We start from the raw sequence: 27163 nt of genomic DNA, 5'->3' as shown, positions 1-27163 counted from the left end.
TCGGTTTACAAATGCAGTGTCCTAGGCAAGCACGGGATGCGGAAAGGGGAATGATGATATATTTTATTCTTATATTTAGCTAAGATAAAACATTTTTTTTTAAATTCTCATCATTTATGATTTTTAAAAGGTTAAGATTTTTAAATAACCTTGAGTAACATTACTTTTTCTATAGTTGTTTTATGAAACTTGTCAATTTTTCTATCAACAGCTGTTTATGATCGGCGAACTAATTTGCAATCCATAATAAGGTAATTAAGTTCATTTATTCAAAAATTTTAAGAAATAGAGATTTTCATATCTAGGCCTCAATAATGGGACACAACAGCCGACCCAAACCACAACAAAAAAGGACTTATTAAAAATGGATTTCAATAACTAAAAATATATTTAAAAAATTATTGAAAAAAAAAGTATATGGGAAAAGCTTGTTCTGAAAATTGTAGAGATTTTTTTGCATTATAAACAATAACCATAGCGGAATGGACCACCGTGTTAGGCAAGTTATTTCAGTCTGAAACCATTCTGTTCTGAATCACTGTAGAGATTTTTCTTCAATTTTGCGTGATTGGGTCGGAAGTCGGTCACCATTTCACAGTTGAAAATATAACTTCAAAAATATATCATAATACTATTGCACTAAGTTTAAAAAATCACCTTAACGTAACATCCATTGACTGAAAACTATCCAAAGTCGTTAACTACAGAACTAACTTAACTGATTTCTTTGAATGCGTTTAAAATATAGATGGCGTAAATATTTGTCAATGGAAATATTCAGTTTCATTCGTATGGCAACGTGAAAGAGAGAATCTGGATTATGGCAACACAGGTGGACAAACAAAATGACAACATATCATTGGCTCGTGCGAGAATCACAAATCTGCAAATAAAACTTTTGAGATATCGAGTTTTAACATTTTAAAATTTGATTGATGGTGAGACGAATTGACTGTATATACTTAGGTTGCTCTGACGGCGATAGGGGCCATTGAAAGTAGTAAATGTAAATTTAAAAAATAAAAATACGCGAATCTTTTGTAAACAAAGATTTTTTTGAAAAAAATTCATTTACCGTTCAGTACAGCTGAAAAAATATGTTTTTGCAATGTGCGGATCTGAAAAGAGGTCACAAGGCCTTTAAAACAGATCCGGGTAAATAGGTGGGGCTTTCAACGTACGTGTATCTTGAGAGATATGCGAATACTACAGGAATAAACGTGTCTATTTATTATACATCAATGTCGTAAATTTAGTTCAGTTGTAATACAGTTAATATCCAGCTACCCTGTTCCATAATACAGTTAAATATCTGGTATTACTACACAATTTGCAACTGGTTGTTTTAGTAGTTAGTACTGTTTAAAACTATCTTTTTAAGTTCTCTCAAAACAATTCAAAATGCAGATTTGTGACTTTGGCATCGGCCCGACAATATTTATGTAATATGCAACACTTTTACTACGCATCATGAGGTTAGTACGTTCTTAAAACAATCGTCACTTGGACACTAGTAAAATATTCCACGTTGAATGTTGAACCGGGTTGTGGCCTCGCGACTATTGTCACGGATCAGAGGTCCGAGGTTTGAACCCCAATGTACCACAACTTAGTACCCATTTTTTAATAGTGAGTTATTTACAAAATTTAAATATTTGGGTAAAGCAAATTCATTTCAACCATAATAAATACAAAAAAGGGTCTTTTCACACTAACATGTTCACGGTCAAAATCTCTCATTTAGGAAATGACGGCTATAGCCTACGTGAAACTGAAGTAATTAAATTTAAGAAGGAGATATTGTGTCCCTATAAAAAACAGTCAGCGACAAAAGTCTCCCAGTATGTTAGTTAAATAAGTTACTTCAAACTATCAACAACAACTAATCCAATCGGAAGTAAAATATACATTTTTTTAAAGTTATGATACTTCACACAAAAAGTCAACAGATGGAAGAGTTGAGGAAATGTGGATGTTCAAACATGGGCAGAATGGTGAATGTTACACAGTGTGTAAAGCGGCCACTTAAACCAGCCAATGACAGGTCATAAGCCCTGTAAATGCCTAGACTTCCGTATTCTCTTCTCAAAAATGTTTTCCCTCTCTGTTGAAATAAATTTCATAACTTTCATTATGATATGTGTTCATATAAGTGGATCCTATGAAAAAAAAAAGTGTCCACGAACGTGTTAAAAAAAGAAATATATCTTTTTAGTAACGGTATTATTATTTTCATTTAATTTCATTTTATTTGCATTTCATTTTTTCATTTTTAGTTTTAAGAAAATTAGATGTTTTGCGCTCTATGGGACAAACGACACGTGTGACATTACCTGCCCCATACTACCCTTGTGTTGTGCACAAGGTATGTTATAAACGCACACGGCTGTAATAACAGATGGCGTTAACGGAGAATTTTCAAAATGGAAAATTATGAATGAAGACTTGTTTTCCGCACATTGATAGTTATATCGCTAGAATCGTAAAAATCCGCTATAAATATTGAATATATTTTTAACATTATTCCCGATTTGCGAAAAGACCCTATTTTTTGGTCGAACTAAATTTGAGACAAATTTCGCACAAAGCGATACTTCAAATATCAATTACACTAGTAAGGTGGTTTATTCCAAGTGCTGTTGGAGTCATTTTGCATAATGCTGGCAGCTTGTCGTGTGAGTCTACGAGTCTGTTTCTCCGGCTCACTAGGTGTCACTGGGTGTCGCTAGGTGGGGGCTAGCTAGGTGGCCACGGGCGCGGTCAGTGGGGGACGGGGCTAGGAAGGCCGGGCGGGCAGGGGGGAGCCCGGGAGGCTGCGGAACTCGGGGGCTCTGCGCGGCGGCGGCAGCGGCACTCCGTATCTACAAATATTCAATTTATTTACTTCAAGATTCTACATTTATAGTTCTATCTCTACATCCTGAAGCGATGGTAATATTATAGCAAAACAAGTAATTCTGAACTATTATTTTTCTAAACTAATGTTAGATGTGGGGGTCATAGTACATAGACCGATGACACAGGCAAGTGCTAAATGATCTGTAATAAAATATAGAGCAACGACCGCTAGAAGCAATTCAGCGTTTTCTATTGGATACAGTACATCATATTCTACAAGACTAACAGTATTGTACGTAAAATGTCAGTCTACATAAGAGCAATGTCCTGCAGTACAATAACTTTGTTCCTACTACGGAGACATGAAGAACAAAGGAACGCGACCAATAGAGACCACAGGGAGTGGTAACACCACTAACTCCAATCCAGTCATTGTTTACAAACAAAAAATAATTAACAAATAATATCGACCCTGTTTAGTTTACAAACATTTATTTATTTAGACATAAGTCCCAACTCCGTGGGACCAGAAGTCCCGTGTTGAGTTGGGACGAATAATTAGTTAACAGAAATATTAAACCATAATTTTGCAAAAATCGATTTCACTATTTCAAATGTTTTTTAAACCAGTTGCATAGGTCTTATTTATTTATTGTAGTCTGCTTTACTTCGCAGGTTGTTTAATCCATCACGTAATGCAGACTGTCCCCAAACTTATTTGTGTCATAGACCATTTGCCTATGTTTTCTGTTTTTGGTCCTCCTTTTGACCCTCCACTTTCTTAACATTTTTTTAGAAGTTCATTAACTTTGAATGTTCTTTAAATTTCTTTAAAATTCCTATTTAAAAAAATAAAAAAATATGTTAAGTTTTATTAATTAAAATGACACAAAATCTAGTAACATTTTTACATAAAATAAATGCTTTTAAAGAGGGATGAGCCTCATGCTTTCATAGCAAAATTTCAATGTTTGTCTTCAATTTGGTAAAACCATAAATCTCATAAAATGGCATAAAAAATATTACGTAAGTATCTTCTAAGAAATTATCCGTGTTTTGTGTATTATTACAATTACTATAAAAATTTGGTGATGGCGTACCTAAATGTCTTAGTAGGATCCATCATCGTGGACCCCCGTTTCATCTCATGGACCCCGAATTTTTAATTTTTTTTCACAGCAATGGACCCCTGCAGGTTATCATGGACCCCTGGGGGTCGATATAGACCACTTTGGGAATGACTGAGTTAAGAAAGCAGATAGCTACCAAACTGGCTCTATGTACAGAAAAATAAGTCTATATAATCCATATTATATCATATTTTAGCAAAATGATTTGAGTTGCAAACGTCTATCGACTTAAATTATTTTTCCAGGAATATTTATAAGACCTATGCAATTGGTTTAAAACTGGTTTAAATTGCCTTTAACCTGAACACGGTCGATATAAAAAATATATATGGACAAACTCAAAATGTAAAAAAAAATGATATTCACCTCATTGCGGGCACGTAGGTGTGTCCCTCCTTAGTCCGCTGGCTCGGTATGGGGTCCTCGCAGTCCGCCCCTGTCCGCTGGCCGGATGAGAGCCTTCCGGAGCGGCAAACTCCATCCCTGGAACTGTGTCCTCCTCCCCTCTCACTATGCACTCCTGATCCACCCAAATGCATTTTCACATACGAAGTGAACCTCCTTTTCACCAAACCGGCTATCGAATTTAACCAGCCTATTTTTTTTTTGCATCGTCGCAATTTGTTTTGTTTCGTCGGCAGCGTGAAAATCAGCGTAATCATTTCCATGGTAAATTATTAAAAAAATCAAAATGGTGCAGAGATACAAAAATTCGGATGATCCAACAATTACGTCGCAAACAAAACAAATCACAAATACACAAAAAAATGTTTTGAAAAAAAGAGGTACGCATTCGTGCGTGCAAATTTTTAAGAGTCAAAGATATTGATTGAAAATATTGATTTTTGAATGTGCCGCATGCAAGACAAGGCCAATATAAAAAGCAAGCAAATATGTGATAAAGCGATCGAGGTGAGCGATAAAAGATATTGAAAAGTGACACAATACAACACGGATAAAATAAGAAGAAAAAGAAAATGTGATACAAATCCAAATTCCATAGGCACCAGTGTAGATAGTAGCAGAGATCCATAGGCGGGCCGAGTTTAGCGCGGGTTAAAGTCACGTTCACACAACACATAGCCAGTCAACGGGTGTGCGAAATGGGCATTTACGGGTTTGCAAACAAAAACTCATGTTAGGAATACAATACATACAGTCAACTCGGGGTTATATGGTGCCGGGGCGCGTGGCTCTCAACAGAAATAGCTTCGTGACATTATAAGCAAAATAATACAACTTCACTGGCAAGATAATCAAAGTTGATTTTGTTGAAAATAAATCATTACAATTGTTTACATTAATATCAAAAAGGAACATTTCTTGTTGACACCATTTCATGAAGAGCATTTCACAAGATGAGATGAATCAAAGACACAACTGTGCAAATATTTTGAATAAAACGGCCGTCTTTGTTCCTGTTTTTCAGAGTAAGGCATAAGAAATTATTATAGTATGAAAATATTATTAAATCTAAACTGAATTCAATTTCAATTCAAAATTTCAAATAACTTAATCACAGTCCATTTTGTTTTTAAGTTAAATATGAAATGTTCCTATATATATTTTCTTTCTGCAAAATCAACGGCATAATCGTAGCCTCAAGAGCAAAAATATTCATGTTAGAATAGTGGCACAATGATCATTATGCCGTTATTTCTGAAAACATTTACTAGATGGCACAAGCGAGTGAACTTGAAATTGCGCCTTTGCTTGTGCGAATGAATGTGTGTGCTCTCGTGTAAAAATTAGTTTTTGAGTTGTGCAATTATCATTTTCGGGGTGCAATATTTAATACGAAATATTCGAGTCAACGTATTCGTTATTTTTACAGACAAGTTTGTAGAGAATAGTGATCGAGGAGCAGGTCTCGCTTGTTACAAAAATGTCATTTCTACTACTTTATCATCATTTACATTTGTGTTAGAAATGTGTACAGTATACAAAAGCTAAGCAGACTGATATATGAAGGCGTGTGGAGTTATAATATTTTAAAGCGCACCATCTACATAATTCCCTTTATGTATAACTAGATATAGTAAAGCATATCGGTGACAGAATACGGCATTTCATTGAAAATATTACACAGCTATGTACTTCAATGTGCAAAAATGGACATGATGAATTTACAGTTAAAAAAACTGATAATCCAAGCAGAATATAAGCTACTTTCAGTATGCCCCCTCTTTTAACTGGAATCAAATCTAAAAATCTTAATTCCAACAAATATTTTTTACATAAAATTAAGAAGGGTAAATTTGCTGTACATAAAAACAGTTATATTATATTGGTAAACATGGATATCTTCGGACACCAGTGTAGTTAAAATATGGCTATTAGGTGTTGACATAAATTGTATCTGTTGCAAACTGGAATAAATTGCCAAGCCTAGTTGGCCATTCCATTTCAGTCAACCAGTTCAAAAACCGTTTGGAAGAACGCAGACTAAAAGCAGCACACAAAATATAGGCGCATCAGCAAAGGCTACCTGTCTATAACGAATAATAATTATGTATTATTTTATTTGATTACAAGCCTTCAAAATGCAATATCAAGTAGACGAAAGTGAGCGTTTCCGACACCTTTTTCATTTGCGTTCAATTGAGGGAATTCTCCTCTTTTTAATGTGTTGTTAATTTCTATTCATCTCACTTTATTTCCTTTTTCTTTTATTATAATAACTAACTTTTTAGTGAAATAATTATGATTCTATTTTGTGTCAATTGCTATAATACTGAATGTACTTTTTAACTATATATTGTAAGAGCCCTCTGGGTGTTTATAAAATAAATAAAGATAATAAATGATTGACTAATTTCTTGTAATTTTTTTGTTGTTGTGTTCTCTTGTTCTCATTTGGAAAAAAAACAAACACAACTATGTTAACACCCATACATGATATGAAAATATAATTCTGTTTTCTTTTTATGTTACCATTATATTTCTGCGTAAATTACGAGTTTTTTTTTATTCGGTCTTACTTATAAACCTGGCATAAAATTTATACACATTATAATATGTATTTACTACCTCATAAAGATACACTGATTGCTTATGCCAGACTCAAACCGGTATGAACGCAATTTAAAATGGCAATAGTCAAAATGTATGCTTTTGTAGAAATTCCAATGTAGCTAATTAAATTAAAAGCCCTCTGGGCGTTTAATGTATAATTTTTTTAAAATAATAATAATAATTTTCTTATAATTTGACTTCTGATTCGGCAGTTTGAATAAGAAAATAACATTTATAAGTAAGACCAATATGTGATAATATGATATTTGATAAAACATAAATCTAAGAGCAGATATAATAATAAAGCCAAAAGGTGGAAATGATTGTGAATTTCTGATCTAAAAACTAGAGATATTTTCTATAGTTTTGTCTAATATTTCTTCAAAGAAATCTAACAACAATCGCTGTATGAAGGATTTCACTAGAGAAATATACAAGTTAACTTTTAAAAGATTCACGATTCTTTGGATGAATGGAGATTTATTGTAATTTATTTATTGGGAAGTATGAATATATTATATAATCAACTGTTGCTGCAAATCTGTTAGCTGAGTCATAAAACTTCTACAAAAACAGCATCAACCATTGATATATTAATACACATAGTGAAACACGTTAATTCGGACAGGTACTGTAAAATAATTATGCAGCCATTTTTCCACGTATGGCAATGTTACTGCCACCTAGCGACGGAATCTGAAAGCTAGATTGTGTGCTTCAGCCATTTGTCAAAAATCTTGTGGGAAGACGACCAGAAAATTATCCATATAAAAAATTGTAGTTCCGTAAAAAGTGCAAGGCGTCCATTTTGACGTAAGTTTATTATAATTTATTTGTCGGTAGCTCCAAGATAGGGTTTCTAATATCCCTTATATCGTATTTTTTTCAGGCCTTGCCAGATTAATCCTAAGCCTTTTTTATATCACATTCACCACAGGTCAAAATTTATCCGTCCGTTAAGAAACAACATTAATATGAAATTATTTTTATTTTTTTTTATTCTCGGTCACTTCAGTGAATTTTTATAGTAAATTGCATTGTTAATATGTAAAAACGTGTATGCCATAAAGTCGTGTAGTGACAGTTAATCAACTAGAAATTATGGCCCATAATAGAAAGGCTGTATATATTTCGGACAATTGCTCAGTGCGTCGCATTCAATTTTACAATTTTCTGGAAGCTAAAGGTTTGATCCAGAATGAGGGTAAATTAAAATAGTCACATGACTTACGCTGTGATAGATTTGCAGCCACAATATAGAATCTTGTATAATATAATTATTAATTTTTAAAGAGAAAATTATATTCCTTCCATTTTCCTTCTGTCTTCCATTTGAATTAACATTTATAATTGATAAAGCTATTAATAAGAAGTAACACACTACCTTGATCATCTTTGTCTTTATGGGCCTTTCCGTGCTTTCGTGGAGTGAGAGGACTGGGACCACTACTGTCGTCCCTTTCGCCCCTGTGCACTTCTCCATTCGGTTCTTCTCTCCTTTCTCTCTCTCGCGAATGGTGATACACCTCTTTGTTGTTTTTCCTTTCCTGCATTCTGTATTCAAATCTCTCTCTCGGGCTGTAGAGATTATCTCGGTCGCTGTTGTCGTCCTTGTCGCTCCTGTAGTCGCCGTTTTGCTCATCCCTTTTCTCTATCTCTCTCTTCTTGTTCCGGAGCTCGAATCTCTCTTTGGCTGTGTTGATGGAGGTCTCTCTGTCCTTGTCTTCCTGGGAGTATCGTGCGTCTCGCTCGTACCTGTGAAGCGGCCTAATGAGGTCGGGTTGCCTATCTCTATCCATGAAGGATTGCCGTGTGTCTCTCTCTGGCAAGTGTGATTCAGTCGGTATTCTCTCCCTCTCTAGCCTTTCGCGTAGAGCCTGCTGGTCTCGATGTGCTATATGGTAGAGAGATACTTGGGTGAGTGTAAATAAGAAACTCATTTCTGATTAAACATCTTAAATATTATTTTTTAAATCACTAACGGCTACAAAGATACGAATATGGCCGGCAAGCTATAGCCGTCAAAATTGTTATTGACAACGACAAAAAAAACGGCAGAAACTCATTTGTACACCTAACATGTTGACACAAATCAGTGTTCTTTTAAAATATCAAGTTCCTTAGCCCTACTGACCCCGCAAATTTTGACTTTGGATATTGATTTTGCATGCAAAGGGAACGAACTGGTCGAATCTATTATCACCATGTTTTGATATCAAGTCATTTAAAAATGAAAAATAAATGTACAGAAAAATGATAATAAATAAACTTACGTGAGCCATCAGTTCTAGTGTTGCTCGGATCTCTGTGCGCCCTCCTCGGGGGCTCGGGAGAGCGTCCCACACTGGCCTCTCTGCTAACACTACTTGAATATACAAACACAATCTCATGAATCTTATGTTCACATCGTACAATGTACGTACATTCATTGTTCAATAATCTCCCGAAAGCCATTATTAACATGGAAGATCTTCAAATGAAAAAAAAAACTGAAGAAATACCTCCTTACAATAAACTGTTAATTAATAAATGTACTTTGTATGTATGTGTGTAAAATATCATTATCATCATTATTCCATGTCAGCTCCCTAATTGGAGCATATGGTGTCCACAAAGAGCCTCCATGCATTTCATTCGGCTGCCAGCCCCTGTGTGTCCTCCCAAGTCAAGTCGCATCGCGTACGAACAGTCAGCAGTAGGCGTCCAGGACGCCGAGAACCCGATGCCTTGTAAAGTAGGCAAGCTTGGTTAAGGCTCTCAGAAGGCATCCGCAGCATGTGGCCCAGCCGACCCTCCGCTCGATGACAGTTGTCATTGGAGTTTGCTGAGTCCGTTCGCTTATTACTTCATTCCTCACAAAGTCAAACCACTACACACCCGAGATACTTCTGAGACACCTATTCTCAAAACTCAGTATCTTGCTGTTTTGGGCCCTGCCACGATTCGCATAGGTAGCGGAGAATAAGGTTATGTTGTTATGTAAAATAAACCTGTTCAAAAAATAGTTGTGTCCTACCGAGAAGCCTCTAAACTTATTGGGTAACAAAAATTGTATTGATTTATTTAATGGGTTCATGAAATTTTTCAAACGGATCGGTTCTTAATTTATTTTTCTTAATTCCTGGAAGGTTTTTTCAGGAATTTTTTTTTGTAACTCAAAATAATCAGCTTCGTAACATTCGTAAAATAATCAGCTTCGTAACATTAATAAATGTTACAAAAGTTTTGACCTAAAATGGAGAATTTAAGATTAACAAATTACAACAGAGATGGAGAATACCTTAAATAAGGGAATATGGAAGTATAGGCATTTACAGGGCTTATGACCTGTCATTGGCTGGTTTAAGTGGCCACTTTACACACTGTGTAACATTCACCATTTTGCCTATGTTTGAACATCCATATTTCTTCAATTCTTCCATTTGTTGATTTTAGTGAAGTTAAAGAGCTGAAACCTTTATTGTTGTGAAGAGAATCATCTGACTGAATCATTTCACATACTAGGCAACGCCTGAAAACAATTTTTCAATTTTTAAACTTCTCGGACCAGTTGGTTTCATTACAATATTTGAGTTTGTCCAAATGTTTGTCCATGATGTTCAAACATAGGCAAAATGGTGAATGTTACAGTGTGTAAAGTGGCCACTTAAACCAGCCAATGACAGGTCATAAGCCCTGTAAATGCCTAGACTTCCATATTCCCTTGTTTAAGGTATTCTCCATCTTTTTTTTTTTATGGTATAATTTGATTTAATAGCATAATTATACATTTTTACAATTTAAAAAAATTTCACTTGTTATATTTTTACTAAAACTAAAATCCCACCAAGCCACTTTTTGTAGCTTGTTGGTGAAGATTATATTTATACTGATTTAATAATATTATTTACATTTATAAAAACAATGAATAACATATAAAAATTAACAGCCGGAAAGATCAGAATAAACATGTTTATACAAATAATAATATATAAATTTATTTTTTAAATACAAGAAAATATATGAAAAAATAAAATATTTACACCTAAGCTACTATTCATATATAAACTCTTGATCGAGTAGCCACTCTCTTATTTTGCTCTTGTTACAATGTGAGTTAAATTTAAGTTCTTTTGGTAAAAATTTAAAAATTCTAGGTACTAAATATTTGAGAGTTCTATTTCCATATTTATTACATACTTTTGGTACTACCAAGCCATCATTACACGTGAAGCGTGTATTATGGTTATTATCTCTGTTGTAATTTGTTAATCTTAATGACTCCCGAGGGGGTGAAATTCAGTATTTTGTCTACGAACATTTGGACAAACTCAAATATTGGAGAATTTAAGTTCGAGCGAGTCAGACTTGAACTTTCAACTTAACATTAAAAATCTAAAAAGGCAATTCCTTAGTTTTTGAGTAACTTTAAAAACTGCGCTAGACTCTAAGCTTTCGTAATAATACAAAAAAGTAGTACTGAATAGGCTATTGGCTATTACTCACTGAAATCAGCCTTCAAAGATACTGAGGTGGAAAATTCCTAAGGATAATTATAATGGCGACACGAATAGCAGTAAACACAAGGTCAAATGACTGAGAATGATTTTGAAAGCACAATTAATTATTCTAAATTCATTTGACACATTTTGATTGGTATTCATAATACGTGATATTTTCCTATCGTAGTACAAATGGGTTCGGATAGGGAAGTGAAGATAATTCAAAGAGCAATACCTTCTCTGCCTTGGACTTCCATCCCTCAAATCTCTTCTGCTTCTCCTCTGGCTCTGCTGGTGGTAGAACCTCTGCAGGACTATGGGGCTCGTGTTCCCCTGCACCTAGACAACAATGGTTCATTTATAATTTACATTAATTGACTGCATTCATTTGATGCATCAGAAAGGAAAACCACTTTTTAGAAGTAAATGTGAAAGTCATTTACTGAGCTAATAACATGTTTTGTAAGGTAAAAAATCTGAAACCTTTATTAATGTGGGTGAGATTCATCAACTCAACTAAATGAGGAAGTTCAGTAGTTTTTTTGTTATCTAAGCCAAAATTTATTTTTATGTATCATCACTATGATTTTTTTAAAGTTTTGTAATTTTTAAATTACTTCACCTTTTGACGTAAATTGTCATTGGTGAGTTGGCTTCCCAGAAACCGAAAATCTATCACAACACAAAACAACGCTGCAGTTGATTGGTTGATTCAGAAGAACTTGCGACGTAGTTCAAAGTAGTTAATTTTTATTAATGTTTCCATACATTTATGAGAAACTTCACCACACCATTTTATGCTCTATTTTTTACCGCGTGCAAGCAAAAAAAAAAATGCATTAAATTTCCCGTAGCACTGAACTCTATTATTATTTTACCTGCTACAACAATTTTACTAAATTTCACAAGAATGACACATTTATTGTGCATTCAAATTTACACAATATTTAAGATTTATTTAGTTCTGCCAAAATTAAAAAGCGCCGAGTTTATTTTTTCATTATTGATATCCCTAAGTACTCTTATTTTCCTGCATATTTTAGTAGTCAGCATTACAAAGAAAAGTTTGTTTTTTTTTTATTTGACAGCTAGCGGCTTCTGGCTGGTTTATTTGATTTGGGGTGAATTCCTGTCGTCCTTATAAATGATATTTAAGGCAAGTTTTAAATACATTTCGCTAAAGTTAAACTTATTTGATTGACTAAACATATGAAACATGTCATTGGTGATACTGGAATACTGTGTAACTTTCAATTTTATATTATTAAAGGGGAACCTAAAAAGTGTTTTGTTAATATATTTCTTATGATTTTAATCAACCAGAAATACCGCTGGAGTATTAGAACAATCATTATTTATTTAAAAATTAACATTAAATAATTAATACAGTTTAGAGTATTAAAGAAATTTTTTAGTACAAACAGAATACAAATTGATTTTTGTATCCACGTGAATTAATTCAGGTCTGAAATGGTAAAAAAATAAATAATCTTAATCCCACTTGATTGCAGACAGGGTGAGCATGACAACTCCCGATTCACCTGTGGATGATGGTGCGGAGTGTCTCCGGTCCTCCAGCGTTCCCTCTCTTCCCTCTCCCGGCTGGCCACGGCTGATCTCCGGGCCACGGGCTGCGGAGACCATAACCCTGGATTGTATCCCTTGTCTGGCGGCCTACAGACACATACATTCGATACAATTCATATCACTGATAACAATTTTAAATTTTTATTCACTGTCGTGTTGAAAATACAATAAATGTGTAGACTAAATGACAAAATTTTTGTTTTAAGAAAAGAAGGTATTTGGAATTGTAAAAATTAAATTTCCTATCTTACTTTTTTAGTGCTTTTCTTAACTGCAATTAGTTATGACGCCATATTTTCTCTAGCCCATTGCACTTATTACATAACAATAATTAATTGAATACAGTAAAACCCCTAAATTAGGTTTTCTAAGGGAAAATGTAAATGGAGAGTACTGAAAAAAAATATATTTAGTAATTTTTTTTAACAATTACTGCCTACAACATAAATAATATATTACCTTGCATGGACATAGGGAGGGTAAAGTCTCTTCTCTCCATAGTCTTCCCAGCTGGTGGGTTGTGAGCAGCTTCCCCCGGGGTTCTGGTGGTAGCCTCCGCCCACAGGCAAATGGCCTCTCTGCTGTACGGGCACGGGACCAAACCTCGACATGGTGCACACAGCCGTAGAAGTGAAGTAGTTTGTCGGAATATCAGTCCTGAAATTGGGAGCGAACCTGCTTTCCGGCACGTTCTCATACCCGTCTCTACCGAGAATTAAATTGGGCGGAGAGATCACGTTTTGGTGCGATTCTCTCGCGTATTCGCCGGAATATTGGTGCATCGGCGGCGGCGGTCTCCCGCCTCGACTCGGAGAGAAGAATTGTATTTTAGAAACTTCCGGAGAGTTTCTGCTATACGAGCCGGGGTGGAAGTCTCCGGAATCATGATTCGTATCGGTGTAGCTGTCAAAACTAGAAGGCCCCCCGCCGGAAAATGGCTGACTCCGAATTTCCAAGTTCGCAAAGTAGTTTTTTGTGTTTGGAGACCCGGCTACATATCGCGGGGGGAGATTTCGTTCGCTGCCATTGTTGCCGTAAACCATTGTGTTACTAAATGATCTAACTCGATGTTGTAAATAGCATTCTTTAGGAGAATTGTCTAACACCGGCGGGTATTGGTTATGTCTGATGACATTCGGATTGGATCCGTTGTAGCATTCGGGCGTCGGGTTTCGTTGCAACCTTAATACTAGTTTTTCTGCAGCCGGACTTTGGATTCGGGTGTTTTCTTTGTCGTCCAGCTGTTTGGAGTTGAGGTTTTCAATAGACGCCATGTTTACGTCTCTGATGGAGTCGCCTTCGACAGTCATAGAGCTGAAAGAGCTGCTTTCGCCCTCGTCGGCTGGCGGAGATACCCTATTGGCTAGACTTAAGGCTAAACTTTGATCGGCGGCTGAGGCCTTGCTGGACTCGGAGAGGCTCCTGTCGGGGGAGTCCTGGCTCGTCTTTTGGGAGTCCCTCAGCCGTTCGGATTCGGGCGATGTTTTTGGGGATTCGTTGGTTCGGTATTTCGCTTCGTCTTTGGGAGCGTTGTGAGCTGGGGCTAGCCCGTTGGTAGCTTGGCAGTGTAAGCTGTTGGATCCGTTGAGAGTAGGCGCGGTTTGCGATATATTATTACTAAGGAGAGGGTTGTCCTCTGTTGCGCCGGGGTGTATACGGCGTGCCACTGGCGGAGTCTCTTGGCTGATGAATAAAACAAATAGGTTAGGTTAGGTAAAAAAAATCCCAACTCCTTAAAGTCCGGCTCTTCTTATTCAATCACTCAATCAATCAACTATTACCTAGAATTAAGTTTGTCAAAAGAACCTTATTACAACATAGAAGTTTAGTGATTTGTTATTTTAATTTAGTTAGTAAAGGTTAACCACTAAACTAATATAAAATACTGAGTTACCTAATACAATGACGTAAAACTAAAAACATAAACGCACACACACAGAAAGAAAATTTAAAAATCAGACATTTCAAAGTAATCCCAATAGGGAAATATCACTTTTTTTTACATTTTTTAAGAAATAAAGGTCTATGAAATACTGTCCAGTAAAAAAAATATTTTTTTGCTAATTATTAGTAGAATAAAAAATACTTTTAAATTTGTAATTCTGAATTCCCGCAAAAACGGTCATTCCATTGGCCACGCCCCTCATACGTCACGATTCATATTTATTTGTTCCTGCCATTGAAAATTGTGTAGAACAATTTCATGAATCTTGACGTCACAAAAACCAAGGTCAAACACGTCGCGTTTTTCTACGAACATATTTTTATTGAATTTCTTTTTTATATTTATGTATTAAAACATTTCTCTACAAGATTTATATTGATTTGAAAATACGATTAACTACTCTAAATCCATTTCATATATTTCTATCGGTAATCGTAGTGTGTGATATTTCCTTATTGAAACTAAGTGTAAAAACCAACCTATGTACAAAATGTTATATCTATTTTATGGCTCTTTGATTATGTATTCAAATTTATAGATCTAAAAAATATATGACATTCACACCAACGGGTTGTGGTCCCGTGGGTAGTGTCGCCGACTGCGGAGCAGGAGGTCCGAGGTTCAAATCCCGCCCTACCACAAATTGTTTTTCACTTTCCAATTATGTAAGACTAAAAGAAAATGGCTCCAAAATTGAAATATTTGATAAATCATAAGATCGCAATTTTTTTTTTTAAATTGTCAGGTTAAGTTTTTTCTCATATGCGATTTTTTAATTATATTTTTCTGATCTTTTCCGTGTCCAGGCAGATGAAGAATACAGTTCAGTGTGTAAAATAGAACCAGAACCTTGGACGAGTGCTTTCGACTCGATGACTCAAAATCGAGTGGAGATAAATCCGCCTCGGTTGTAGTTGTTGACATGTTCGCCTGCCATTCTTGAGGTCCTGGGTTCGATTCCTGGCAGGGTGGATGTGAAATATTGATTTTAAAAGTTTTCTGAACTGAAATATTTTGTTGTTCCTGGGCAGGTGCCTGCGGCGTAAGACCGATGCCTTACTTTCACATAACAGATGGTCAAAATACGCTGCATTTGGTCTACAAATGCAGTGCCCTAAGCGCCACTGGGTATGGAAAAGAGAATGACAATTAAGACATGTCTCAGTATATCACTGTTCTTTTTATAGTTCGTAGGTATTTACATTTATGTTATCAGTTTGTACATATTAGGTATTTACTCTATACTGAGTAAAATTCACAGATCGTTTGATTTACTTATTTACATCAGGTATTTTGCCAAAAACTGTCATCATTTTTTTCTCATCAACTGATTTTAGAATCAATTAAATATTTTTACCATCTTCCACTGAGGTATAATTAAATAGAGAATAATAGATAAGAGAAAATAAATACATCATTCTGATATTCTGAATGAATTCGGTCTATTTGTCCCTGATAATTATCTTTGACAAAGGCAGCACAGGTTGTTCTACCTACCACGATGCAGAACCAACCTGCCAATGGTTATGCCGGTAGGTAGAGCAATCGTGTTATTCAATTGTATCGCCTCGGATTTCGATATATTTCATGACGGTGGGATTACCTCAGGAGGGCAATTTCAAAATTGTAATAAGTATGTATGTCAATTTTACATGACAATTTACTTTTTCTTTTCTCTTTTCTATTAAATAAATCTGATATGTATATTTTGTGATGTGTTGAGAATTAATTGGATACTCTGTAATGTTCTCAATGTAACTAAAAATAAATAAATGAAATGAAATGTGATTTTCCACAGATTTTTTATTTGCAAACATGCTGAAGGTCCTAACACCGATGTCTGAGATATTTTACAGCAAGAATTTGTATGTAATGTAATGGTAATTAATTTACTTTTCTATGTTATTTCAAATATTAGAATCATACACACGCAGCACACAAACCCATTTTTTTAACTAAACAAAGATAAAACATGGATTAAATTTATACAGGAATTAAAACAGTGTTCATAATATGAACCATGCATGAATTTCTACGAATCAATACATTGGGAATACCTGTAATTGGCACCACCAGAAAAAAACATATGTAACAAACACAGCGAACTTTTAGTTGACATAAGGGTTTCAAAATTTTCCAGCAAGAATACATTTTTTTATGGTCAAATTGAATTTTCTTATTAATTTTTATGGAGAAATATCTCAAAAACGCACGCAAAAATAAATGAAAAATGTTAAAAATAGTATTCATTTTAAAATCGTAAATAATGACTTCACTCCTTATATCTACGTGTAGTATTTCCGGTTTCCGCTTTAAAGCCCCCGCACCTTGTAAGGAACATTTTGACCATAGAAAAAAAAGAGTATAATTTGTATAATTTGACATTTCAACCAGAGATTATGTCAACTTTCTAGGTTTTTCTAAATCGAAACGTTCGTAAAAACAACCATAACATGGAAATGAGCAAATTACGATCAACTAAATGAAGTAATCAAAGCAATATTCCATAGATTCTTGTCAGTTTTGTTATTGGCTGGAAAAATACAACTTACCGCGGTCAGTGAAAGTAAGAACGCCAACCGTTTCATGACATCACTACTGAAAAGTGACACACTGATTACAGTCATTTGGCGCGGTATTTGATAAATGTAACTTTAAAAAATCATATCTTTGTAAATAACGCACAAAAAAAAATTAAAAAAATTGTTGCTTAGTTAAATAGTACCCTAATAGAAAAAAAAAAATAGAAAACAGTGGAATTCCTCATTGCAATAAACATACTTTAGTGTCAAAATAGAAATGATGATTGCGGTCAACATATTTTAGTGTCACAATAAAATGAGGACTATGTATGGTCTACAACATATTTAAGGAGAGGAAGTAGGCTAGCGAAGACGCTATTTTATACTATGCACAAAAACACAGTTTTCGTAAGATGTATCAACAATACCTCTAGCGACACGACGTCCGTTCGGCTCCAATGTTTATCTCAGGCTAAATTTTTAAAGATTAAATTTGCATTCCACAGAGAAAATTTTTTCGCTCAGATACAAATTTATTAGAAAATCTTATTTTTCTTAGGGTACATATGCCAGTGGTTACGCCCACAGGATACCTTGTTTGCTAATTTCGGGCCCTTAGTGTCTTTCAAGATGACGCTCGCAGTCATTGACATTTTTACAGTTACATAGAGATGACATTCGGAGTAAACAGCATATATTTTGGTGTCTACAGCGTACAATTAGAATTTCTGGTGCTGCCAATGGCACAGTGGGTAAATTGGGTTAGTGTTACAGTTACAGGGATGAGGCATGCATACCTACCACTGCGGAGCCGGCAGCACGGTAGCGAGCCAGGTGTCCACTCGCACCGGGGAGGAATCGGCCTTCTCCAGGAAGGCGTGCTGCAGAAGGCGCGCGTACTTGGGCCGGTCGTGATAGTTCTTCGTCAAGCTGGAACAGAGACACGCTGTCAGTGTCAATGTTACATATAACTGAGTCAACTACGATGAAGAAACGGACACGTCTCAAAACCGGTAGATATAGGAAAGTCGGCAAATGGTTATATACAAATATTTAATAACTTTTAGTAAAATGTTTGACACCCACATGTGCTAAATAATTTCACCTGAAATTACAAGGCGATGACTCCAAGAAGCAAATCAGCATTTTCTATTGAATTCAATACACTATATTCTGCGAAACACAAGAACATCGTCCTGCAGTACACTAACACCGTCCCTACCATCTAGATACAAATAACAAGGGAACGCGGTCTATAAAGAGTCCACAGGGCGCAGTCAACGCCCAGTTCAGTTCAGCATCAGCCGGCCCAACGAGTTCAGTTCAGTCGACAAGTCAGCGTCAGTCAGTCCAGCCAGCCCGAAGACTCTGCTCCATGCAGTCGCACAGTTCCAGAATGTAGTTCAAGTACAGTTACTTCGACACATCATCGCCGCTACGCTCACACTACACAACCAAGTGCTGTATCTTATTCGCCATGTAATAAATACACATTAAACAGCAACCTCGTGTCTTCTGTCAATCTCCAACTGGTGTAAGAGCTCCAACCCGCAACAACCTAATCCTACAAATGCTTTATTATTTAAAATATTTCAGTAAGTTTGGTTTGAACAGCTTAAAAAAAAACTTTTTTCTCTCGGAAACCCCTTTACATAAGTGGGTTGTTTATGCTTAGGGCGGTAGTATGTTGAAGCATTAAAAGAGAGTTTGAATGAGTAGAGTTACCACTGTCCCACGAAGGATTTGAACTCCTTGGAGAAGGTCTGGTTCTCGGGCAGCGCAGGCGGGTCCTCGCCGATGACCTTCGACAGCACCTCGAAGTCGTTGTGGCAGTCCTGGTAGGGGAAGATGCCGGTGGCCAATTCCACCAGCGAGATGCCCAGCGACCACACGTCCGCGCGTATGTCATAGTCCGGCTTCTGGGGGTCGGGCGGGTCGATTCTCTCCGGCTGGAGCAGACAAAATTCATAGAGATAATCGCAAGAAACAAACGTACAAGGATGGTCACAAGAAAGAAACGTTTATAGGGATGATAAAATAAATATAAAAGAACTTTGATTATTACCACTTATTTTATTTTTTCTACTGACCGGTTTCAAAGCTTAGAAAAAATAAATAGACAGCCAAATAAACAATATTTCCTTTAGTCCACTCTTGTCTAGATATAAAGATCGTATCTATCTCACTTCACACTTCCATGAATGAGACAATCCATTTTATTTCTACTTAGCCCCCCTATCCATTTTTTTATAGCCTTTTTAAACATTTTATCGTTACTAATTGTTTTAATAGATAGTGGAAGTAGGTTAGAGATTTTAATTTAATAATACTCAAAATCCCTTTGTCCGAAAGTGGTATTTGTTTAAGTTGTCTATGTGTTGAGGATCTAGTGATTATATTATTTGTATGTGATGTATGTATATATATCTGTTTTACCATTCTTTCACCATCCATTCGTTCTACATGACCAAACCATCGAAGTGCCTTTTTCTTAACCTTATCAAATACTTTTTTCAGATTTCACTCTCGCCTGATTTCATCATTCGTAGCCCTGTCATATGTTGATTTCCCACACATTCGTCAGAGAAAAAATAAACATAAAATTATAATTAATGTGGTACTTACTGCCATGTACGCTGCGCACCCCGCATTTCTGGTTTTGGCTTTTGAATCTACCAACTGGCCGCTGATACCGAAGTCACACAGTTTAATGCTCCCGCGGCCGTCCACCAGAATGTTGGAGGGTTTGACATCGCGATGCATCACTCCGTGATGCTCTTTGAGGTAGGACAGGGCCTTCACAGTCTGAAAAAATACATTATGTTATTCAAATAAGGAAAGAATTTAAGTTCTAGAAAAAAAATGCATCTGAAGACTCTTGAGAGAATTTACACAGCTTTTTAGCGGAGATATAAGCGAACCATCATGCCGTTTCCCTATAGGGTAGTACGCCACACCATGTCTTTGGATACACACATGGCTATTTTTGGCATTATTTATTTCTAGAAGGAATCGCTCAATGCCAACATTGGGGTTGCAATCTTAATGGAAAACCTGATGTATGGGAGTGAAGTATGGACTTATGAAAAACAGGGATGAAAGTAGGCTAAATGCTGTCGAAATGCGATCTCTCGGGTGAATGTGTGGTAAAACTATGCACGATAGGTGCACAAATGTTGAGATCCATACATTATGTAAGGCTGAGACAAGGGTAATCAACAAAATCAAGAAAGGAGCTCTTTGCTGGTTTGGACATGTAGAGTGAATAGACAGCGAAAGAACGGCTAAGAATATTTACAATGCGAATGTTGATGGATGCAGAAATAGGGAAAGACCGAGAAAGACATGGCATGACCAAATTCAACAAATACTTGAAGATGGACATGTCAAAAGTCGGAATAATCGGCGCGCGTGCATGAGAAGATGTATGAATGTAGAGGAGGCGAGATATGTATGCAAAGATAGAGTGATGTGGCATTCTATCCTCTCTGCCTACCCTTATGGGGAAACGGCGTGATGGTTTGTTGTTGTTGTAGTTGTTAATTATATATATTTACTAAATGGTGTTTTGAAAAAACTTTTGTAAGTGACGCATTAAAATATTGGAGAATATGGCTACATACATGTATATTGCAAAGTTAATAATTGTCGTTTGAAAATAAATTGATAGATTATTGGTAATTGTTTTCATTAAAAATAAGTATTTTGTCTTCAGCTGAAGCAGAGATAAAAAATATCAATTATGTAGATACAAATTTATGAACATTTTTTGTAGATTACCTATAAAAACAGTTACCGCTCACACTGATATAAATCTAATAATTTTGTGCTGTCTGGAACTCCAATCTATGCTCGGTAAAAACTAAATGCCGACCGTTAAAATCTTGTGTATTGCCAGTACTCCTACAACTGTACAATTGGTAAAGAAATTATGTTTTTTAACATGATTAGAAATAGTCGTTCTGTTCATACCGCCACTGTGACTTTCCCGAGGATTTCCTCGGGGACAGGTCCGCCGAGGCGCTTGAGGATCTTGTCGAAGCAACTGGCCATGAGCTCCATACAGATCCACACGTCGGCCTCGGTGATGAAGCAGCCGAGGCAGCGCACGATGTACGGGCAGTCGTGTGACCGTCGAACAACGTCTATGTCCATGAGAATACGTTTGTTCTCTTCTAAATTGCCGGATACCCGCATTTGCTAAAAAAGTCGAATCGTTAAAAAAATATATCTTTTTAATAATTTTGAACATGTATTAAACATTGAGAGCGGATTTTTACAATTCCAATGATATATGTTTAATTATATCTCCGAAATATTAACATGGCTGTAGAAAGATTCTATCTCTTCGTTCAATCATTACACCCCCAACACACAATGAGGAAGTTCAGTAGTTTTTTTAATATTTTTTATTTGTCAATTAATAGACTATTAAAATAAACCAAAATAAATCAAATATTTATCGTATTATCAGCGCTATGATTTTTTTTAAGTTTTGTATTTTCTTCTGCTTCTTCTGGCAGTGCTGCGGATTGGTCCATTAACATATCGTAAACCGTAAATCTTTCACAACACTCTTATCATTGGTTGATTCATACGAACTAGTGACGTCATTCAAAGTAGCTCATTTTTATTTTTAAAAAACATACATTCTCAACAAACTTGCCATACAATTTAATGATATCATTTTTACCACACGTAAGAAAACATTTTTTATATCCAATTTCCCATAGGGCTGAACTTCCTCATTACCTTATACAAATGTAAAAACTGATGATCGGGTCAACATAATATCTTCGATAGTTGGTAATGTTAAAAGTTTATCAAACAGCACTAGTGGGGGTGGGTAGTGATATTTTTTTTTCATATTTCTTTAAAATGTGTAGTTATGAAACTTTTTGAAAAAATAGTCTACAGTCAACTTTATAATGTTGTCAAAAACATTATCATCGAGAACCAACATGGCTTCGTTAAATTTAGATCCGTCGAATCTTGCTGTATTCTTAGAGTCTGTTTTAAAAGCAATAGACGAAAGAACTCAGGTAGACGTAGCGTGTTTTGATTATTCAAAGACCTTTGTGCACATAGTATATTACTCAATAAATTATGGAATTTAGGTATCCACGGGGATCTGCATAGGTGGCTGATGTGGCTGCTGAGACATAAAATGACTAGACAATATTAAATTTCTAATGTAACCCTAACGGGTTTTTTAAAATTGTAAATAAAAAAAATATAAAAAAATGTCTTACTTCAATAATAGACCGCAATCAGTAGTCGTAAAAGTGCCATCAGGCATCCCACAAGGATCGCACTTGGGACCATTACTATTTATAATTTTTATCAGTGACATTGATCAGTGTTTCAAAAATGCATTTTTTTAACTTTTTGTTGATTATAAAAATAATAATCATCCATGTGAAAGCCCTGTGGGCTTTAATAAATACGCCACTGGTCTGTCGTGGTGCGGATAAAATGAATAAATAACTGTTCTTACTTTGACTGCTATAATGGCTCCCGAGGGCTTGTGCAACATCTTGACGACATGTCCACATGTGCCGTTCCCCAGCTCGCCCAAGTGCTCGAGGTCCTTGATGTCGGAGCGGTACTTGTGCTGGTTTATGGTCAGGTTCCCGCTCATCTTCAGGTCACGCAGCTTCCTCTCTGTCTCGAGCGAGTCCTGAGAGAGGGGTGGCGATGTGGGGATGTCCATGTGTTGGGGCCTCGATCTGTTGGACATGTTCACTGGAAACAAAATGCACATTTATAATAAAATTTATTTATAATTAAAAAATTATACCAAATTAATTTAAGAGGCCTCCTCAGAGAAACCTGTTTTAAGGAGGACTGTAAAATGAATAGACATTGTTCACATATCACTCAAATATTTTTTTATTCCTTCTATGCTAATTTGCTTGTTATTCCTGTGTCCAGCGGTGCCATTCTGAACCGCTCTCGCCGCCGTAGAAAACACTTTTATCTCGCGTATTTTGTATGTAGTCATAATAATCGGCGCACGTGCGTGAGAAGATGTATGAATGTAGAGAAGGCAAGATATGTATGCAAAGATTGAGTGATGCGGCGTTCTATTCTCTCTGCCTACCCTTACGGGAAAACGGCAATGGTTTATTTGTTTTTTGTTTGTTTGAGTTAATATTATCTTTTCATTCCTAAAAATTCAGTGAAAAGAAATAAATGGGCCCAAATTATAAGGAAAGAACCTGGTTGATACACACCAAAAACGAATGTTGATTGTTAACGCTAAAATACCAACTTTTCTATGTACCAAAAATGAGTATCCTTAAATTTGTGGTAACATATGCACGCTCGTTGAATGTAGCCCTGGTTGAATAAACAGTACCTATAGTCCTTAAAATTTAGATTGATTAAAATGACAGCTGCCAAACTGATGTCAATAGTGATGTGAAATTACTGATCACTGATCATGTACTGATCACTGATCATGTACCGATCAAATCGATTCTATCAGTTTTTTCATGCAAACATGAAACTCTATTTCCGAAAATTGATATAAAAACGCAAAAACAAGCCTATTATAGTGTGTTCAAGACAATTATTCACCAAAAAATAAGACAATTATACTTTTTTCATGAACGACATCAAATGAATTATTTTTTTATGCAATCAATTTACATTGATTAATTTGTCCCATCTCTAACGTTTTTGCAAAATTATGTAACCTTGAAAGAACGTCGTTAATAATTAGGTTTATTTGAGTTTTTTTTTAGTTTTAAAGCTGATTTGATATATATATGTTGATTTATATGTCAAGCATTGTATTAAAAAAATTAATTAACATGCCAGATACTAATGATTTTTCATGTGCCAATATAAATCACTCCTTAGACGTCACTACAAAGTTATGTTGTCACTTTTGCTGACATCTGTCATTCTAATCTAAACTTAAAAACTTAAAACCCACTTGTTCTCTAAATCATTTGAATAAATCCGTAGCACATGACAACAAAATAAATTATTTTAATTAAATTACAAATTTAAAAGCTTCAATTAAATTAACTCAACAATAGAATCACCATGTAAAGCGCCCTTGAGGTATTTTATTACAAAAATTGCGCTATATAAGTTATCCATAATTATTATTATTATTATAATCAAGCTATATTTTAAGGACTATAGTAACTATGGGTACGTTTCCGTGTCACTACTTTTTGAATATTTTACTCTATGTCAATGCACGTAGTAGATTAAAAAAAGACTAACTGTCTATGCCAGTTTACCGTGAATTCAAAATTGTGCATCGCGTCCATTTACGCGCTTCACATTTACTCACCGCTGCACGTAAATGACTCATTCCCACCAAATATCAGTCAAATACAGAAACCTCAATGAGTAGAACTAAGATGGATGGTTAGTGCCGTATCTACTAGTGTAATGCATACACAAAGTATACATTACAAAAAATATTTATATATCAAAAGTCAAAAAAGTACTTTTTAGCTTCGTAATTTTGTTTTCTTGGCCAAGAGGATCAGGAAGGTGATATTCATAAAATACAATCAATTAAATGTGTTTGGAAAACGTTTAGAAATACAGTGATTCCGCCACTTGACAGATATGGCTCGCTTGTAAATAAACATTGAATCTGTGCACGCCCACACAAGGGGGCAGTTTTGCAGGATTACCTGCGAAATTAGGCTCCTTATATACGGAATTATTTTTATTTTTGTTGAAATAAACGACTGCTGCTGATATTAAGTTCTAAATTAACTCAAGGTGACCTGCGACTACTTAAATATACATAGTAAAAATTGTAAAACTATTGTTTCACTGTTGAGGGAACATTCTGCGCAATAAAAATAACAAAACAGCCAAGCGATCGAAATTGGATTTGTGCAAATGGGCTGTCACAGATATGGCGATTTTGACGGAAAACATCGACTTACTCGTTCTAGGACGCCTCAGGCCCGTGGGCCTTGGGGGGCCCGTTCCGCCTACAGTGGGTACTGAGAACTCATCTCTACTCCGTGATTCGTTTTCCGCCCTCAATTTTTCTTCTAATCCTTGAATTTTACTTTCTAACGACTTATTCGACATCTTGAAACGGGCTGGAAGTTTTCAGATCGTCTTTTGTGGGCGCACAATTTATTTACAGCGCCCGCAGCCTTCAAAACTCGCCATAGAAAACGTGCTATTACGACATTTCCATCTACGAGCGGATAGAAACACTTGCACTCTTGTAAACTTTGATAAATATATCAAATTTATCTAGGTAGGATTTTTTTAAAATTAAATTTTGAAACCATATTTGTGTTATTTTTTTACATTATGACTGGGTTCGAATTGATCTAAACTGATAGTATGCTGAATCGATCAATTTAATGAAGGTTAGATTCTTGGTTTATAATTAAATTTATTGAAATTTCCATTAGCGAAACTTCAAAATACAAATTAGTTTGGATATTTGAAATGAAAAAATCCTTTTTGAATTTCTAATTTGATACGTACTTTGTAGTTTTGCGGGTGATAAAATAATAAAACTTTTATTATTTTATTTTTTTTATTGCATTTAACAATAGGTATACATAAGTTTCAAATATAAATATACTTTTACATAAACAAAAAAAAAACAACCAAAGCATGGTCTGTGTGTAGGTGTACATTTTATTTTAAATCTCAAAAAATGCTACTAGAAGAATACGATAGATATAAAAAAGAAAAAAAAATGTGCTGATTTTAGAACACAATTTTTTTTTCGACAAAAATAAGAAAATAATAACAAATATGATTTTATCCATAATTTCAACAAAAAATTCAATGGAAACAAATAAAAATCAGAGTCTTTGCATGAATCTGAATTTATAATAAGATATTTCAGGTAAACTATTCAATCTTTGACTACATTTATTAAAAATTTTAGAAAATAAATGTTGGTGCATTAAAACATGTTTTAGACACCACTTGCGATAAATTTCTCGTAGCTTCAAAAATTCAGCTTCCTGAAATAATTGGTTCAAGAGAAAATTTAAATATTAATGAAGTATGATTTTGGTAACTATTTTTTTACACACAGTTTTCCCTGAAGATGGCTCCTGCAATGGTAGCCGAAACGTCGGATCAAATCCAACATACACGGTATCACCCAAAAAAGATACATAATATTTTTTTACGGTTTCTAAAGGCTTAATATGATTATTTTACTAAGCTCCTCCTCGGCCAATTATTCCATAAGAAAGAGAACACTATACAAGGGCATGATAAACCATTTTGCTAGTGTTTTGATGAACACTTTTTTTTTTTAAATAAATATTTGCGTTGTTATGATTTACCCAAATATTGAATTTTGAGGGTCATTTTCAACGAGTTGTAAATAACTCACTATTAGAAAATGGGAATCAAGTTGGGGTAGAGTGGGATTCGAACCACAGACCTTTGGTCCGTGAGTCCGAGATACTAGCCACAGGACCACAACCCGATTCATATATCAGATCCAGTATACTAACATAACTAGTTAAACGTTTTAAAACATAGGTCAAATATTTCAATTTGTTAACATCTTTGTCAATACGATTAGTTCATTTAAGTTTAAAGTCTAATGCCACTCCCAAATATTTTGTGGACTTTTTAGTTTTCATTTTTTTACAGCCATAACATGTGTCAATGTTA

The 27163-nt window shown here is 35.2% G+C and overlaps 1 protein-coding gene across 6 annotated transcripts; it reads right to left on the bottom strand.

The window, feature by feature from the left end:
- Positions 1 to 2245: 2245 nt before the first annotated feature.
- Positions 2246 to 25685, bottom strand: LOC148273738 (uncharacterized). Of its 6 annotated transcripts, none has more exons than XM_088238293.1 (13): positions 25444 to 25685; positions 23016 to 23263; positions 21491 to 21718; positions 20144 to 20323; positions 19244 to 19467; positions 18320 to 18448; positions 13511 to 14734; positions 13006 to 13138; positions 11700 to 11803; positions 9257 to 9348; positions 8368 to 8877; positions 4335 to 4563; positions 2246 to 2861 (listed from the first exon to the last, which is right to left on the bottom strand). In XM_088238293.1, the coding sequence occupies exons 1-13, from the start codon at positions 25592 to 25594 to the stop codon at positions 2777 to 2779; spliced, it is 3537 nt and encodes a 1178-aa protein (XP_088094419.1). In that variant the 5' UTR covers positions 25595 to 25685; the 3' UTR covers positions 2246 to 2776. The 6 variants fall into 6 exon arrangements, with proteins under 6 accessions (XP_088094419.1, XP_088094421.1, XP_088094423.1 ...); XM_088238295.1 differs by having other exon boundaries at positions 4335 to 4488; XM_088238297.1 differs by having other exon boundaries at positions 4335 to 4457.
- Positions 25686 to 27163: the final 1478 nt, after the last annotated feature.

The sequence above is a fragment of the Micrasema longulum genome, unplaced genomic scaffold (assembly GCF_059751315.1).
Source record: "Micrasema longulum isolate JH-2025_06_02 unplaced genomic scaffold, ASM5975131v1 h1tg001854l, whole genome shotgun sequence".
Classification (NCBI taxonomy): Eukaryota; Metazoa; Arthropoda; class Insecta; order Trichoptera; family Brachycentridae; genus Micrasema; species Micrasema longulum.
This window is presented reverse-complemented; position numbering and strand designations above follow the sequence as displayed.

What these genes read in the sequence shown, in the direction of transcription:
- LOC148273738 (XM_088238293.1), bottom strand. Translation starts at nt 25,594, where the DNA reads ATGTCGAATAAGTCGTTAGAAAGTAAAATTCAAGGATTAGAAGAAAAA. An exon ending in CCTGAGGCGTCCTAGAACGA is followed by an intron (nt 23,264 to 25,443) that starts GTAAGTCGATGT and finishes TTTTGTTTCCAG; the next exon opens with TGAACATGTCCAACAGATCG. An exon ending in TCGGGAAAGTCACAGTGGCG is followed by an intron (nt 20,324 to 21,490) that starts GTATGAACAGAA and finishes GTATTTTTTCAG; the next exon opens with ACTGTGAAGGCCCTGTCCTA.